The sequence below is a fragment of the Euprymna scolopes genome, chromosome 33 (assembly GCF_053919585.1).
Source record: "Euprymna scolopes isolate OS-2025 chromosome 33, ASM5391958v1, whole genome shotgun sequence".
Classification (NCBI taxonomy): Eukaryota; Metazoa; Mollusca; class Cephalopoda; order Sepiida; family Sepiolidae; genus Euprymna; species Euprymna scolopes.
This window is the reverse complement of record NC_136514.1, coordinates 88,736,016-88,754,308: the sequence shown is the minus strand read 5'-3', so window position 1 is coordinate 88,754,308 and position 18,293 is coordinate 88,736,016. Positions and strand designations below refer to the sequence as shown.

General features: G+C 34.5%; 1 protein-coding gene across 18 annotated transcripts in view; it reads right to left on the bottom strand.

The window, feature by feature from the left end:
- Positions 1-2,147: 2,147 nt before the first annotated feature.
- Positions 2,148-18,293, bottom strand: part of LOC145258337 (protein spire homolog 1-like) — a 559,588-nt gene continuing 543,442 nt past the window's right edge. For 10 of the 18 annotated variants that reach the window (XM_080116505.1, XM_080116507.1, XM_080116509.1 and 7 more), the window contains 2 exons: positions 16,319-16,425; positions 2,148-2,468 (listed from right to left, as the gene is read on the bottom strand). In XM_080116505.1, coding sequence (XP_079972631.1) covers positions 2,165-2,468; positions 16,319-16,425 — 411 coding nt within the window. In that variant the 3' untranslated portion in view covers positions 2,148-2,164. Of the gene's footprint in view, positions 2,469-14,385; positions 14,413-16,318; positions 16,426-18,293 lie in introns of all 18 variants that reach the window. The other 8 variants (XM_080116504.1, XM_080116506.1, XM_080116511.1 and 5 more) reach the window with 1 other exon arrangement.

Here is an 18,293-nt window from a genome sequence, read left to right as displayed (position 1 = left end):
TCCAGTTTGGTAGAAAAGTAACTTATCTTGCCTTTGATAACATTTATTTGTTATATATTTGTTTTTTGACAACTTTTTCGAATCTATGTGTACAGTAATACAAACCCCCTTTATTTCCTCTCTTTTATTGACTTCTAAATAAGCTCTAATACAATTTTGTTGAGTTTTGCACTATCCTGATAAGTCTCCCCTTATAGAATTGATCTAATTCTCTTCCTTTAAATCCCCCATTTATATATAGAGAGAAATGAAAAGGGAACAAACCAAAATAAAATACCAGTATAATATTTGAAAATATATTTGCTGCATTCGTGACGTTTTTGTTCTATTTCCGAATGGAAAAAAAAAAAGCCATTAGTGTCCAAAGTGTGTATAGTGTTCCTGGCATAGAGTAAGTATAATTAAAAAATTTTTTTATTTTATTTTACACACTTCATACCATAAATGCTATATACACATTGGATGCTAATGGCTATTTTTTTCTCCCCCTGTCCGGAAATAGAAAAATATTCATTTCACATCATGAACATGAATATATTTCCAAATATTGTACTGATATTTGATTTCTTCAAATCAATCATCCCAATGAAGTTTAGAAATAAAGACAAAACGTCGATGACCATAAAAATTTGGTTTGTTTCTCTTTCATCTCTCCATATATATTCAATTTTAATTTCACTTGTTATGGGAGAGAGAGAATAGTTTTTTTTTCTGGAGCTCTGGTAGCAGTACGGTACCAAATTTAAGAGTGAATTTGAGATGCTATAATTTGAAATGGTCTTAAATCCACGGTCTACTTTTTCTTTTTTCATGTACATTAATTATTAATTATTAATTAATGTTTAAAAAAAACAAAACAATTGTAAGTTTTGATTTTCATTTATATAGAATTAATGAGACAGGAGAACACTGTTAAACCGCTTAACATTATTATCATAATGAAAGAAAAGATCACCCATGGATTTGAGATGATCCAAGTAATATTTAAATGTAGTTGTGGAATGCACTACGTTATTCAAATAATACACCATCAGATGTTTTGCATAATATCTATGGTTTGATCATCTGTGAACACTTACTAACGTGTCTGTGCCTGAACTTCAGTGTTGACTTGTTCACCATTTTGAGCAGGTCACACTCTCCCTTCCATTTGAAAATTTAAGAAACTATCTATAACAAGTCCCTGATACCTTCTCTTTGCAAACAAAGAGAAAATCTTTTCGGACTTAATGTAGTTTCTTTCTGATTCTTTCCCTGTTTTTTTTTTGTTTTTTTTCTTTTCTCGTCCCCCACTATATTTCCATCTCATATATTTTTTCTTAATTGTAATTAACCTTGATTTTAGCTCTACTGAGCCAGGTTCAGAACCGGTCAGCTTTCTTTTTCACTTTTTTATTTTTTTAGTTCATCATGATTAATAAATTTAGTCTGTACATAGTTATTATTTAAAATAATATTTAAATTTCACTAATTTTTTTCTTTCATTTTTTTTTTTTTTTTTTAAAGATCTATCCAGTAATGTCGTTTCACTGTTATAGTATGATCAGGTTAAACATTTTTTTAATTTTAAAGTGTTAAAAATAATAACTAAAAAAAAAAAAAAGAAAAAAAAGTTTTTCATTCTTGCTGATTTTTAAATAAATAAAAATTAAAATTGTCTTCTAAAAATTTAATTATAATTTATATACACACAAAAAAAGAAAAGAAAAAAAAAAAGGTACACTGTGAATTTGAGACCGTTTTTGGATTGTGTAAGTTTTAGCATCCCAGATGCAGCTTTCAATATGGAAACCGTTCTACTACGAGAGCTCCGTTTTTCAATACGCAAAATAAAAATGGAAAATGTGGAAAAAAAAAAAAGAAAAAAAAAGAAAAAGAAAAGAGAATCAAATAAATAATGTGGTGAAAAAAATTGCTACAAAAGTCGCAAATTTTGATTATTATAAACAACTGACGACTATTTAGCAATTATTATGATGGCGTGAAGACTGCCTCAGTTACTACATCATAGGCGGTTTAAGAAGACAAGGTTATTTCCCCTTTTCAAAGGGTGTGGGGTGGGCAAGCCTTACAGAAAGAAGCACCAAATCCCCCAAACATCACAGATAATTTAAGTCAATCATGTTTTGTTCACTCGCGTATCTTTCTTTTTCTCTTTTTTTTTTTATGATTCGTCCATTGAATTGGTTTTAAAGGTCACTTTTGAAGACCTGTTTTTGGATTTTGGTGTTTCTGTCTCCTTTGTCTGACTGGTCAGCGAGATGGACAGCCTGCTTGCCTGGATGACCTCGCACACCATGCTCTTGCAGTCACAGCAGATGTTCATCAGGGGGCCCTTTGACTCCTTCACCTTCAACTCAGACGGCTTCTCCGAGATAGTTTTCGAGCGTTGCAAAGGCCGACGTTTCGGGGATTTAGACTTTGTCACGGTTTTCTTTGGTGACAATAAAGAAGGAACTGATCCAGCACTGGAAGTAGAGAGTAAAAAATTAAATTAAAAATTGAATACACGGAGACAAATGAAGAAGTTATTGGTTGTTCTTTCTAATAAACTTTTTTATTCTTACTTATCAAGGCTTGAAGGCCACTTGAGGATCCGGGTTAATGAATGTAAAGTGGTAGTATAGCAATCATTAATCGTGTAAATTGGGTAGAATTTGATTATTTATGGGGGACGGCTCAACAAGATTTGAAGGCTACTTATCAAGGCTTGAAGGCCACTTGAGGATACGGGTTAATGAATGTAAAGTGGTAGTATAGTAATCATTAATCGTGTAAATTGGGTAGAATTTGATTATTTATGGGGGACGGCTCAACAAGATTTGAAGGCTACTTATCAAGGCCCGAATGCCACTCGAGGATAAGTGTTAATGAATGTAAGGTGATAGTGTAGTAATCATTAATCATGTAAATTGGGTAGAATTTGATTATTTATGGGGACGGCTCAACAAGAACTTGTTTACATTGGATTTGCAGGTTACCATGTTGTATTCAACCAGGAAGCAGGCCAGCGGAACAGTGTTCCACAGATGAGCAGTTTTGGGAAGAAGCTTTGTTCATCAAATCTGCATTTAGATTTAGGCACAGTTAGAGAGTAGGAGAAATTGTATATAGCGATTGTAGCTAGTCGAGTGTTTTTTTTTTGTGAAAGTTTAGCAAGGGGGGGGGAGACTATAGATTGGAGTTCAGTCGAGCACTTGCCATGAAAATAATAAAGCAAAGACAGACTTGCAATGTCTCTTCAGTGGGAGAGAAGTTGCAGAGAAGAGAAAAGGGCATCACCTACTTGGATTTGAAGCCGTTTTTGAACTATCAAGGCTGGATAGGGTGTGCCGAGCAAATCTTGGCCAGATGTGGCAACATTATTCCATTTTAGGACGTACGTAGCTCTTATGCAGACAGAGGATTGCACCGGCAGTGAAATACCTAATGAAGTGGGAAAGTGATTCAACCATTTTTCAAATTTTTTTTCTGAAATGGAACACATACATCAAATCTGTTGCCAAGGTTGCTGGAAAGATGGTTGGATCATTATACCGCTCAAGTAAGCATCTTACTGTCGATACGACCATCTATCTGTATAAGAGCCAGGTGCGCCCTACAATGGAGTAAAACTGTTGTCACATCTAAGCAGGAGCTGCTCAGCACGCCTATCTTGCCTTGACAGAGTTCAAAACTGACTTTGAAACTTAGTAAGTGATGCCCTTTTCTCTTCCCTGCAACCTCTTTCCCATAGAAGAGACGTTGCAAGCCTGTCTCTGCTCTATCGCTATTTTCATGGTAAGTGCTCGTCTGAACTCCAATCTATTGTCCCTCTCCGTCTTGCTAAACCTTCGCAAAAAAAAAACAAAAAAACATTCGACTGGCTAAAATCACTATATATGATATTCCCCACTCTCTATCTTTGCCTAAATGTAAACGCAGATTCCATGAACAAAGCTTCTTTCTCAGAACTGCCCGCCTTTGGAACACTGTTCCACTGGCATGCTTCCCGGCTAAATACAACATGGTGTCATTCTCATAAATAATCAGATTCCATCCAATTTATATCATTAACGATTACTTCACTACCATCTTGCACTCATTAACCCTTATCCTTGAGTGGCTTCCAGGCCTTGATAAGTAGTGACCTCCCCAAGTAAAAGAAAGCTTTATCCTCGAGTTAAAAATCACTCTTTTTTTTTCTCGTGTATCCTTGAGTATCTGCTCTTTCATGATAACCTAACCTGGGTGCCTGGTGTTTTGGAGGTGTAAAAAAAAAAAAAAAAAAAATGTGGTGGTAGACAGGCAGCCTTGAACCTGTGACGCGAAGGTGGAAAAAAAAGTGAAAGAAAATCTGGCGTCTTACCTCTACACCATGATGCGACAGGAAGCGTAAAGCATTCAAATTTAATATAGTCAATCAAAAAGATGACTTTCAGAAATGGCGTTTCTTTGAAGGTCATTTTTAATTGGGTGGGGGTGGGGGGTAAGAACTCCTCCCAAAAAGGGGGCACTCTGGCAGTATTCAAATAAATAGTAATTGTCTCAGTATGAAGGTTTTTTGGTTTTTTTTACATAGGCATCATCACTTATCAAGGCCAAGAGGCCACCCGAGGATAAGGGTTAAAGAGTGTACAGTAGAAATTGGACAATAAAGTAACCGTTAGTAATGGAGATTCGGTAAATTTAACTTATATGGAACGGCTCATCAAAAACTTGTTTACGTTAGACTTGAAGACAACCATATTGTAGTCAGCTGGAAAGCAGGAAAACGGAAGACAATTCCATAGGCGTGCAGTTCTAAGAAACAAGCTTTGTTCATGGAATCTACGTTTAGGTTTAGGCACGGATACAGAGTGGGGGGAAACTAGTGATAGTGTTTTCTGCTAGACGGGTGTTTCTTGTGAAAGTTTGGTGAGAGGGGACTATAGAATAGAGCTCAGCCAAGCGCCTGCCATGAAAATAACGATAAAGCAGAGACAAACTCGCAACATCTCTTCTGTGAGAAAGAGGTTGCAGGGAAGAGAAAAGGACATCCCCCACAAGGCTACGAAGTCTATTTTGAACTCTATCAAGGCAGGATAAGTCCTTTCTAGCAGCTCCTGCCCAGATGTGGCAACAGTACTCCATTCTTGGACGTACCTGGCTCTTATATAGATAGAGAATTGCATCAGCAGTGAGATATCTACTGGATCGATAGAAGGATCCCACCATTTTTCCAGCGGCCTTTGCAATGGATTTAATGTATGTGTTCCATTTAAGATCAGGAGTAAAGGTCAAGCCCAGAAGCTTGTCAAAACATGAGGCCTCCTCAAGATGAGAGCCATTCATTTCAATTGATTCCAGATGGGGATCAGAGTGTTAATGATGTAAAGATAAAAGCTTGGTCTTAGATGCATTAAAAGTAACAAGCTACCTCTTTCCCCATTGTACTACTTGCTCAAGATCAGAGGAGAGAGAATCAGAGAGAACTTGGTCGTTTACGGTCTTAGATGTGCTTCCATAGATAGTAGTGTCATTAGCATAAATGATGTAAGGATGTGATTTGGAAGATCATTGATATAGATCAGGAAGAGAATAGGGCCCAGGATGGACCCCTGAGGGACTCCAGCATTAATACTAAGAGCTTCTGATTTCTGTCCATCAACCACTACTCTTACAGTTTCTCCCTACATTGACCAAAGACCAATTACAGAACAGATACTACCTGGCTTGAGGGCGAGGCATTTGCGTTCAAATAGTTTTGTTTTATTTATATGATAAAGATAAACAACTGAAATGACGGGTTGTCGGGAATTTTTAAAACTCAATCAAAAAGAAGATAGAGACAATGTCCATTTGTGAATCTGATATATTACAATCTAGAAAGTACAAGAAAACTTCTCCCGGAATCTGAATGACGTAAGAACCTTGATGCAAAAAGTCTTTCGTGGACATACACAAACGCGCGTGCACCCATTATGTCTTTTATATATTAGACTAGGCGTTGTCCGAGTGTTTAGAGGTGTGTGTACTCGGGCGGGGTGTTAATCAAAACATAAGAATAAGCAAAGTAAATATATCGAAAAAAACTAACGTAAGGCAAACGAACGATGTTAAATGTAAAAATGGGGAAAAACAAAAAAAGAAAATGCGGAAAAGAAAACAGAAAAACAAACGTTAAAACTCCTTTAAAAAATCTGAAAAAAAAAAAAACAAAAAAAAACGTGAAAAATGGCTTAAATAACCCCGGGGGGTACCCGGCATTGCCCGGGTGGGTGGGGGTGTTAATGAAAACCTAAGAATAAGTAAAGTAAAAAAAAGAGAAAAACGAATGTTAAAAAAATCTGAAAAACATGTGAAAAATGGCTTAAATAACGCTGCTTCAATATTAAAATTTAAAAAATCGAAAAAAAAAAAAAGAAGACATCTCACACCACGATTCGAACCCGAAACGTTTAGATAAGCAACTAAGCTAAGACGACATCGTCGAAATTGTGTCGCTTTTTCAAATATTTAAAGTAAATCAGGTTACGACGTCGTATGACGCATGCATAGAAGTGAACTCATCATGAGAGGATGGTTTTTGCTGACCCCTCCCCTGTAGAAAACTACTGATTTCAGGGTGAAGGAATTAACGCTTTTTCGATATTTGTCGGGCGAAGGTTGGAAGTTTAAAATGATATCGATCTGGCGAAAATCAGTGACCCGAAAATTGACAGTAAATGACGTCAAGTGGAAGTCGTAGAGTTAACATTTCGTGCAAGCGTTACGACGACGATGACCTAAGCAATAGCTATTCAGCAATGAACATTTTCTGCGGCACAGTTTTTAATGAGGTCAATAACCCGGTTTGTTTGTTTTTACCTAACTTTGGGGAAAGCGGCTCCCCCGTTTATTAGGGGAGTGGTTCGTCTCGAAATGAAAGCAACCGTCTGAAATGACGACGGTAAGCCGACATTGACAAAACGTTACATCGCTTTCTAGAAAGCACTGGCCGTGGGCCAGGGTATTTAATTGCTCCCCCACCGAGCAAATTAGGTCATCGTCGTCGTAACGCTTGCACGAAATGTTAACTCTACGACTTCCACTTGACATCATTTGCCAGACATATCTGCTATGCTCAGAATGTTTGCCTTCCCCTAGATGAGATCTAATGCAGCTTATTAGTGATTTGGTTTTCACTGTTTTTTTTTTCGTACTTAGAATTGTTGAAGCATAGAACAGTCCATCTTGAAAACCTTTATGCTTTTTGAATTTGCCAAAATTTCCCCCACTTTATATCTGTGCCTAAATCAAAACGCAGATTCCATGAACAAAGCTTCTTTCTTAGAACTGCACGCCTGTGGAACTCTGTTCCGTCTGCCTGCTTCCCTCCGGTCTACAACTTGGATGTCTTCAAGTCCAATGTTAACAAATTCCTAATGAACCGCCCCCTTAAGTAAACATTTCAGCAAATCTCCTCACTAACGTAATGTACTTGCAATAACCCTTATCCCTGAGTGGCTTCCGGGCCTTGATAAGTGGTGATCACTGTGTAAAAAAAAAAACACCCTGTGCGCCCCCAACTCCATGCAGTTTTGAGAAATTAGTTTTTATTTATATTCATTCACAACAAGACACACAGTTACTTGGATGTAAGAGGCTACTGCTAATGAGGGTTAGATTAATAGGGGCATCCAAAGTGGGGAGTTGTGCAACGAGACGTTTGGCCATACAATTGGAGTCGGACGTGTTAGTCATTAGTATGTTACATACAAAATAAAGAAAAACTTTTTTTTTTTGGCATCAAAAAAAAAAAAAAATCAAACAAAAAAAGAAGAAAAAAGTTATAATCGATTTTAATATGGGCAAAAAATACCAAACTCCCCCAAGAAAAAAGAAACAGTGTTTGATATTTTTTAAATGCAGGACAGCAATAATAACAAAAATAAAAACAAAAAAAATTTTTTTTTAAAATGCACACACACAGTGTGATAGCCCTATTTGTTTTGATTCCAACACTCATATGTTATTCAGTGAGTTTAATTTTAGTATGTAACGCTTATTAGGTGAGTTCAATTTTATTACGTAACACTCATTAGGTGAGTTCAATTTTATTACGTAACACTCATTAGGTGAGTTCAATTTTATTACGTAACACTCATTAGGTGAGTTCAATTTTATTACGTAACACTCATTAGGTGAGTTCAATTACGTAACGCTCATTGGGTGAGTTCAATTTTATTACGTAACGCTCATTTAGTGAGTTCAAGTTTATTATGTAACGCTCATTTGGGGAGTTCAATTTTATTACGTAACGCTTATTAGGTGAGTTCAATTTTATTACGTAACACTTATTAGGTGAGTTCAATTTTATTACGTAACACTCATTAGGTGAGTTCAATTTTATTACGTAACGCTCATTTAGGGAGTTCAATTTTATTACGTAATGCTCATTTAGTGAGTTCAAGTTTATTATGTAACGCTCATTTGGGGAGTTCAATTTTATTACATAACGCTTATTAGGTGAGTTCAATTTTATTACGTAACACTTATTAGGTGAGTTCAATTTTATTACGTAACACTCATTAGGTGAGTTCAATTTTATTACGTAACGCTCATTTGGGGAGTTCAATTTTATTACGTAATGCTCATTTGGGGGAGTTCAATTTTATTACGTAACGCTCATTTGGTGAGTTAAATTTTATTACGTAACGCTCATTTGGTGAGTCCAATTTTATTACATAACACTCATTTCGTGAGTTCAATTTTATTACATAATGCTCATTTGGTGAGTTCAAATTTATAACGTAATGCTCATTTGGTGAGTTCAATTTTATTATGTAACGCTCATTAGGTTAGTTCAATTTTATTACGTAACGCTCATTAGGTTAGTTCAATTTTATTATGTAATGCTCATTTGGTGAGTTCAATTTTATTACGTAACGCTCATTCGATGAGTTCAATTTTATTACGTAACGCTCAAACACAGGCATCAATCGTAATCCCAAAACAATCAACACCTCCCTTTTTGCTGGACATTTTTGTCATTTGTGCATGAATACTGCATCATTTATTAAAAGTTTATTAATTTATTTAATTTATATCTAAAAAAAAAAATGTATTAATTTATTAAATTTACAAACTTTGAAAATAAAAAAATGTATTAATTTATTTAATTTAAAAATTTAAAAACTTTGAAAAAAAAAATTTTAATTTAAAAAGTTTATTAATTTAATTTAAAAATTTATTAAAAAAGTTTAATTTATTTAAATTTTTATTGAATAATTTTATTAAAAAAGTTTATTAATTTATTTAAATTTAATTTATTAAAAATTTTCCCCTTTTGCTGGACATTTTTATCATTTTCGCATGAATACTGCATCATTTATTAAAAGTTTATTAATTTATTTAATTAAAAAATTTATTAAAAAAGTTTATTAATTTATTTAGATTTAATTTATTAAAAATTTTCCCCTTTTGCTGGACATTTTTATCATTTTCGCATTAATACTGCATCATTCATTATCAAGCCAAACACACACATATACAAGCGCCGACATTCACGAGTTTACACATTGCTAATGTGTTATTAGGGCCCATAGGTATTATAGTAATTAGCTTTCCATGAAGGCTACATCTCTTGAGACTAGCCACACTGAGGAGATAATGAGGCCTTGCTCAAATGACAAGTTTCAAATCTGTAGACCAAAACCTGAGACCGTTTCACATGCATACACACACACATTATATATATATATGTATGTATGTATATATATATATATATGTATGTATATATAAAAATTACAATAAGTTTACCAAGGTAATCAAAATGGTAAACTTAAAATGTATAAATATTAAAGAGTTAATATTTACAAGTGAAGTAATCTCAACCAGATGTAAAAGCTCAATAAAACCGAAAAGGAAATAGAGCTTATAATATGAACAAATGATTAATAAAACATGTTAAAAGACATCTTGAAAAAGAGTTAAAAACATATTTAATTTTAAAAAAGGAAGCACAAGATAAGTGGATAGTCCTTAATCCGCGGAGTTTCGAAGAAATACTCTCCTTCTCATCAGAGGGCAGGAATTAGCAAAATGCGGGATCGGATTTTGCATATAAAAGTATTTAATGAAACTACAAGTAAGTCACAGATCTTACTTGGTTAAAAAAAAAAAAAAAGGGTGAGGTAAAGGGAATAGGAGGTAAAATTCAATAATATTTGTCTAAATGAGAAAATTCTGCTTAAATATACACAATATATATATATATATATATATATATATATATATATATATATATTGTGTATATCTAAGCAGAATTTTCTCATTTAGACAAATATTATTGAATAGCACAGAGTTATTCTGTTTTACAATTTTCTTTTTTATCTTCTCCAATCTCCGAATAGTCCTTTTTGTGTTCTTCTCGAAATTGGATCCAACATATACAATTTCGAGAAGAACACAAAAAGGACTATTCGGACATTGGAGAAGATAAAAAGGAAAATTATAAAACAGAATAACTCCGTGCTATTCAATAATATTTGTCTAAATATATATATATATATATATATATATATATATATATATAGCTTAATGCGTAAGAGGAAAAGAGAGAGTTCAAATCCACAAGAGGAAACTTATCTGGATAATGCCAAGCTCAACAATTATTATTGGAGCTTATACAATAGGATAACAAGAGTATGAAATGAAGACACAAAACTATATATTGGTAGATATAGAATGGACATTTATTGAATAATGGAATACAGGCAAAATTTGGGGGATAGAAGGAACTCTTTATGCCAGGGCATTATAAACACCTCACAAACTGTTAAAATAAATTACCACGCAGCCACAATATACCCCCAATTTAACCCTTAAACTCAACACTATGTTAAAGACCATATACAATCTTATATATCATACTATATATAACAAGTTTATCCTTTATTTATTTAGAATTCAATAAAGCTTCCCCCAACATTCTATAATTCCTCTTAATCTTTTTCGTCCCCAATGAACCCTATGCTAGACGCCGCATCTCCTCCATGCTACCTAGCACCTTCTCTACTCTTTTGATGAGAAGCATTAGGCTTCGAAATGCCTTGGCATGAAGAGCCCCTTCTATACCCCAAATTTTGCTTGTATTCCATTCAATAAATGATCCATTCTATATCTAACTATATATAGTTTTGTGTCTTCATTTCATACTCTTCTTGTCCTATTATATATATATATATATATGTTATGGCCATCAACTACTCTTGGGTCATTTAAAGACAAAATAGTTTAATCTTTTTTTTGTCCCTAATAAACCCTACGCTAGATGCCACATCTCCTCCATGCTACCTAGCACCTTCTCTATTCTTCTGATGAGAAGTATTAGGCTTTGAAATGCCCTGGCATATATATTATGCCCCATCAACTAATCTTGGGTCATTTTAAGACAAAATAGTTTTTTTTTTAATTGTTGCATTTCTGGAACATGTTTTATTGATTATAAATACAGTATCTGTTTGCTTGTTTGTGCTTGCTGTTCCATCAATTTCTACAAGGTCGGCTTAGAGCCAAATGAATCCCATCTTGTTCAGAACATCAAAAACTGATAATATATAAAATGTTATAAGGAGATACGAGTAGTGTATTTTATGTATCAATTTTCAGTATTAACTTCAACAGTGCTCAAGGTATAAGTAGAGCTAGAATTCTCAGTGCAGATGATACTAAGAATATAATGGCAAAATATTTAAGATTTTTACCTGCCCATGACTGACGGAACGAGAGCATGCTACTCCCATAGATTAAATAAAAAGTTGCGTTTGAAATTCCTTGCGGATTTCTGAACACGACAAAATAGACCTGAAGGTCGAAGGTTACATTGGCCAAAGCAAGATGAGAACAGTAATCCGAATGATCCAAATGTGTATCGTGTTGACTCAGATTGCAGAAAGCAGCAGTGACCTCAATGAAAGTTGCATCTCTTCCAAACCCCTAACCCTAAACCTTGGCTTAGTGGGGGATGCCCTTTTCTCTTCCCTGCAACCTCTCTCCCACAGAAGATACATTGCGAGCCTGTCTTTGTTTATCGTTATTTCCATGGCAAGTGATCGTCCGAGCTCCAATCTCTGGTCCTCCCTCGCCAATCTTTCACAAAAAAAACACCCATCTAGCTGAAACCACTGTCAATAATTTTCCCCATTCTTTATATGTGCTTAAATCAAAATGTAGATTCCATGAACAAAGCTTCTTTCTTAGAAGTGCACACCTGTGGAATTCTCTTCCGTTTGCCTGTTTCCCACCTGACTACAACTTGGATGTCTTCAAGTCCAACATAAACAAATTCCTGATAAACCGCCCCCCCCCCTTAAGTAAGACACTTTATCATTACTAATGATTACTACAATATTATCCCATTGATTACTATAAATGCAATAACCCTTATCCCCAAGTGGCTTCCGGGCCTTGATAAGTGGTGACCTCCATGTAAAACAAGTTATGAAAATATAATCATGTTTATAACATATATATATATATATATATATTTTTTTTTTAATTTATTTATGTGCATAAAAGTATACCTATGGACACAAGTATACTTTTATGTGCATAAATAAAAAAATAAATAAATACGTCCCATAAAAAATAAGCGTGATCTATTCATATATGAATAACAATCAGAGTGGAAAAAAGTAAAAACAGCGTTTCGAAGTTGTTAATATCGGTAAAAAAAAAAAAAAAAAAAAAAAAAAAAAAAAGAAGCTAACCACAAATCTTATATACATATGTGTGTGTGTGGCTTCAATCAACTTTCTTGAAGTTATATATTTGGATTCTGGATTATTTATCTTCCACCAGACTATCCATTCATGTGTAATTGTACGAGCCTTTTTCAAGTCTCACACAAAACACACATTCATATTTCAAGTTGTATATGACATACGCGCACACAAACATACGCGCCCACGTCCACACATGTACACTTATTCACGTTCGCGTACATACACTCACATTCACGTATATATACACACACGCGAACACGCACATGGACGACGTCACTTCCGCTTTCTAAGGAAATACACATGCGCAAGATACACTCTGGAAGCGAGTATAAAACATGGAGACAAACTGTTTCTAACTCTCTTTAGGACCAACTCTCAACGAGAGAGGTTGGGCTAACAAGCCGCCGCCGTTTCGGCGCGCGCGCACGTGTACCTCACACCCACTTCTTACTATGTATGGGGCACGAGCTAAAGGCTGTATGTATACATTCTCACTCTTTCTCTCTCCATCTACTACTGGCCACTAAGAACACCTTCGCGTAGCTGACTACTAACTGATGACAACTCTAATATCCTCTTCTTTGTCTACACGCTGGACTACCATTCTCAATTTTCTTACCACATTTATTTCTCTTCCCACGCGCGAACAAACAATAGTGACCCGAACTTGAGATGAAAACACATTTCCTATTCTTGCTACAACACCAGTCCTGTAACGAACATGGGTTACATACGTGCGGACATGTTATAACTAAAACGTTCATTCTTTCAACAGCAAATAAACGACATTTATCTTATCCATTAATTGAGTCTTTGTTTCCTTCAATTCCCATTCATTTCATTATTCTTTTGTAACAGGATTGGGGTATTTATATATCCCAGTCCCCTACATAATCACTTTTTTCTTCACTATATTCCCCCTGCTTCACTTTTTTTGTTTTCAAGTAAGATTTTTGACTTACTTGTTGTTTCATCAAATACTTTTGCATGCAAAATCCGATCCTGCATTTTGCTAATTCCTACCCTCTGATGAGAAGGAAAGTATTTCTTCGAAACTCCGCGGATTAAGGACTATCCACTTATCTAGTGTTTCCTTTTCAGATTAAATATGTTTTTAACTCATTTCAATGTGTTTTTTAACATGTTTTATTAACTTTTTGCTCGTATTATAAGCTCTATCTCCTATTTGGTTTTATCGAGGTTTTACATCTGGCTGAGATAACTTTATAAATATTAATTCTTTAATATTTATAATATACTTTGATGTTACCATCTTGGATCATTTTGGTAAATTTAATTGTAATTTTTATTTTATATATATAAAGTGATTTGTTTCATTCGGATCAATGAACGTCTCCATGCCAACAAAACCGGTAAATCTCTTGTTTGAGGATTTCTTCCAGTGTTTAATTGTTTTTCCTTTTGTCTTTTTTTATATATCCTGTTTCGCCGGCATTTCATTTTATAATATTTCCTGTATTGCATCTTCATATTTTGTGTGTACATATATATGTACACATGAGAGAACGGATGAGAAAGTAGGATAGGCAACAAGGCATAGGAACTTGAATAGAAACCCAATCAAACAAGGGAACATTCGGCACATGTTTAGATAAAAAAGCAGGTATATGAAACAGGCTTCAAACGAAGAACTCACAGATAGCGAAACGGAACCAAATAGACACTGAAGAAGAGAAAAAGACATTAATTAGACGTCAGAGACAAAGAACAAAAATAATGGAGCCTCCCCCCCTTTTCTCGACAAAAATAAAAAAAAAGATACAACTTGTGGAATCGTTAATAAAAATTCACAATCCTTTCTGCAATCCAACCATATTTGTTACAAACAAAATTCAGTTTCTTCCTGACTTGTCCACAAAGTTTTAGCCGTGAATTTCCAACAGTTTTTGTTTTTTACCATTTAATTTTAAGCAGGATATCTGTCGAAAAAAAAAAGTTTTGAGAGTCACTGTATTAGACAGTTGTGTTTGACCTGACGTCACCAGTTAAATTTATGTGGCCAATCAAGTGGAAGTTGTTGACAAAATCTACAAAATCAAAGTTCACATTAAAGAAGGAATCGATACCATTACAAGAGATGAATTCGTCAAAGTTGTTCGAAATCTAAATTTGCTGATTTTGTCATTTGTACCTCCGATTTATACAGAGTTATCTCCCCCAAACAAATCCAACTCATGGAATTGTTAAAAAATTCACACTTATTTCTGCAATCCAACCATATTTATCGCAAATAAACTTCAACCTACGTCCGAATTGTCCACCAAATTTCAGTTATGAATGACCAACAGTTTTTGTCATCTTTGGCGATCGGACGATTTCATTTTTTAAATTGGGTGTGAGAGGTTATATATACACATAAATGAAGGCACACAGGTACATTCTACCCATATAAAAAGTATGCCAGCCATGGTTTTGTTGATAAAATTCACAGTCATTTCTGCGATCCAACCACATTTGGTATAAATAAACTTCAGTCTATGTCTGACTTGCCCACCAAGTCCCAATTATGAATACCCCACACTCTTTGTTTTATTGATGTTCAATGTGAAATGCACCCGGACACAACATGCAAAACGGTCAGTAACGTTCATCTCTAGGAGTAACCACTTATCAAGGCCTTACTTCTCTTTTGTGGGGATTGCTCAATATCCTTAGTATAATAGTTGTGTCCAAACCGAACTTCATGTTCATCCAGGCAACACTGGGTATCCATGCTAATGGCTTATTGTAATCCATCATTTTTCCAGGCTTCCAATAAATTCACTTGTTCTTTGTTTAATTTCAGTCTTATTTTTTTGCTGGCATAAACATAACATACACATACGTAATAACAATGTACGACACTCGTCTGCTTTCAATAAAATCCCCCCAATTATCTCCCTTTCATGCTTTCTATTTCACTTGTTACTCCTCTTTTTGCGAGAGCAGTGAATTGATAGCAACAGTAGTCGCCGATGCTGAAGCGACATGGTTGTTATGGAAACCAGTCATAAAAAATGTTGATCACCTCCTTAGGTTTTTTTTTTTTTTAACGATTTTGAGCACCAGTAAATTCATCATAACTTTTGTTTTACTGAACGAAAATTGAAAATTTTTTTTTTACAACATAGCTGAGAAGGTGATTTATAAGCTGTAATAATTGTTTGAAATTTGGTCGAAAAAATGAGTGAGCGGTGAAGATTAAATGACTAAAACTGACACTTTACAACATATTCAAACGGTAGTGTTTGAATGATAGAGGTCTAACCCATACGATACTACTACTACTAACCATATTATACCTAACAATGTCTTGACACCATGGAATTTCCCAAGTTGTACCTAGCATGTTTTGAAAGAAGACAATTATTTCTTATTTTCCTTTTTTTAAAAACAGGAAAATACAGATAATTTACTAGTATACAATCAGAGACACACAAGACAAACACCATTGTGAATGCCTAGCATAATCTATTATGTTGAACATAAAGAGACGGAGAGGGTAATGGTGGGAGTAACACTGTGTTCGACATCGGTCGGAGACTAATTATAAAGCAAAACAAGAATTGTGTAAAGACTTGAAATTTTACCTGGAAAATATACTCAGCACTTCCTCGTTGTCGTGGGGGGTGACAGGAGGCGAAGGACTCAGGGTGTAGACAGGAATTTTATTGAAGTGCTCAGTCGGAACGTGCATCTGCAACAAAGAAAAAAAAAAAAAAAGAATTATTTTCTACGTTTGAGAAACGCCCCTGCAACGGTATACGAGACGTTTTGTCCATCAGTCTGTCAATCGATCAGGCAGACCGTCACACCATAATTTTTTGGGGGGAGGGGGGGGAGAGAAGAAGAAGAAAAAGAAGAAGAATTTTTGCCCGTCTGTCGGTCTGTCAGAATTTGGTTTGAAACAACATTTTTGTCGGTCTGTCAGAATTTGGTTTGAAACAACATGTTTGCTGGTCAGTCAGAATTTGGTTTGAAACAACATTTTTGTCAATCTGCCAGGATTTGGCTTGAAACATTTTTGTCAGTCTATCAAGATTTGTTTTGAAACATTTTTGTCGGTCTGTCAGGCTTTAGTTTGAAATAGTTTCATCATTAAAGGATTAAATTGAATGTACACATTGAACTTTAGACTATTTGTGCCTGCCCAACGTTGCCTAGGAGTTTTTTGTTTTTTCTTTAATTTTCTGGCGATTGTACAGTATAGAAAAAAAAAAAAAACAGTAAAAAAAAAACAGTAAAAAAAAAACAGTAAAAAAAAAAAAAATTACAACGAATAACTTTTTTTTTTATAACCAGATTAGTTTTTTTTCCAAATATTTTTTCTCAAATATATTGATAATTAAAAAAAAAAAAATTTTTTTCTCAAATATATTGATAATTAAAATAAATAAAAAAAATTTTTTCTCAAATATATTGACAATTAAAAAAAAAAAATTTTTTTTCTCAAATATATTGACAATTAAAATAAAAAAAAAAATTTTTTCTCCATAATGCAAGCAATATTTTTATAACCAGGTTTGCTTTAAAAAAAAGTTTGTCTTTCTCAAATTTATTGACAATATAGAAGAAAAAAATCCTCAGTAATTACTGCCTTGCATAGTTGTCGTCTCACCACGTTTTGGCCAAGTAATCATCTGGCTGACTTTGGGTAGGACTGAAACCGCTTTCTTCAGACGATGTTCACCTGGAACTGTAGAGACTCAATACCTTTATCCACTGCGCCATGGGCCCCAAAGTATGATCCAGGTTGGATTTTTTTGGTCTTAGAAATTTAAGTTTTCGTTCTTATCCGGTCTTTTTGAACGCAAAATTACCCATTTACCATTTTAAACTTAAGAGATTTCCCCTTCTTAAAAGTATGCATTTCTGTATTTTTTGGGGTCATGTGATAACCCTCCTCTCCTCCTTTTCATGTCTCTGAAAAATAGTTCTATGATTTGCTTAGCCTTGAGGTCGTAGCAAATTTATGATAAACTAGCTGGGGTGGAAGGAAGTGGATTGCCAAGCGGGAAATTGTTCTTTTGCGCGCATCTGTGGAGGATGACTGAAGCAAAAAAAAAAACGCGTCATCTCAGTTGCGTGTCAGCATCAAAAAGAGGAATAAAGAAAGGAGAAACGGAAGAGAAAGGTCAAAAGGAAATGAGCATGCTTTTCCAATCAAAAAGGGTGATAATCATGCTTATTCTTATCTTTCTAAGTTTTGTGTCTGTGTGTTCGCGCCACATGCGAAACACTTTTTATAGTAGTTGCAGTAACTCGCTATACATCCATTATCTCGATCTGACTCAAAGACATCTGATGAGGGAGGGGGGTGCAAATCTCGTAGAGCCATAAAATACGCTTAAATACATTTTAATCCATACAGATTTCGTATTTATTATTACAGAGTCAATTCTCTATTGAATATTATATTGTACCTAATATCTAGTACTGATTTCAAAAGTAAAAAAAAAAAAAATGACTTGAGTGCCATTAGCTAGAATTGAAACCAAAACATTTAGTGCTCTAATCGCATTCCGTACTGATGTAGCTATTGAGAGATAGGTAAAAAGGATTACT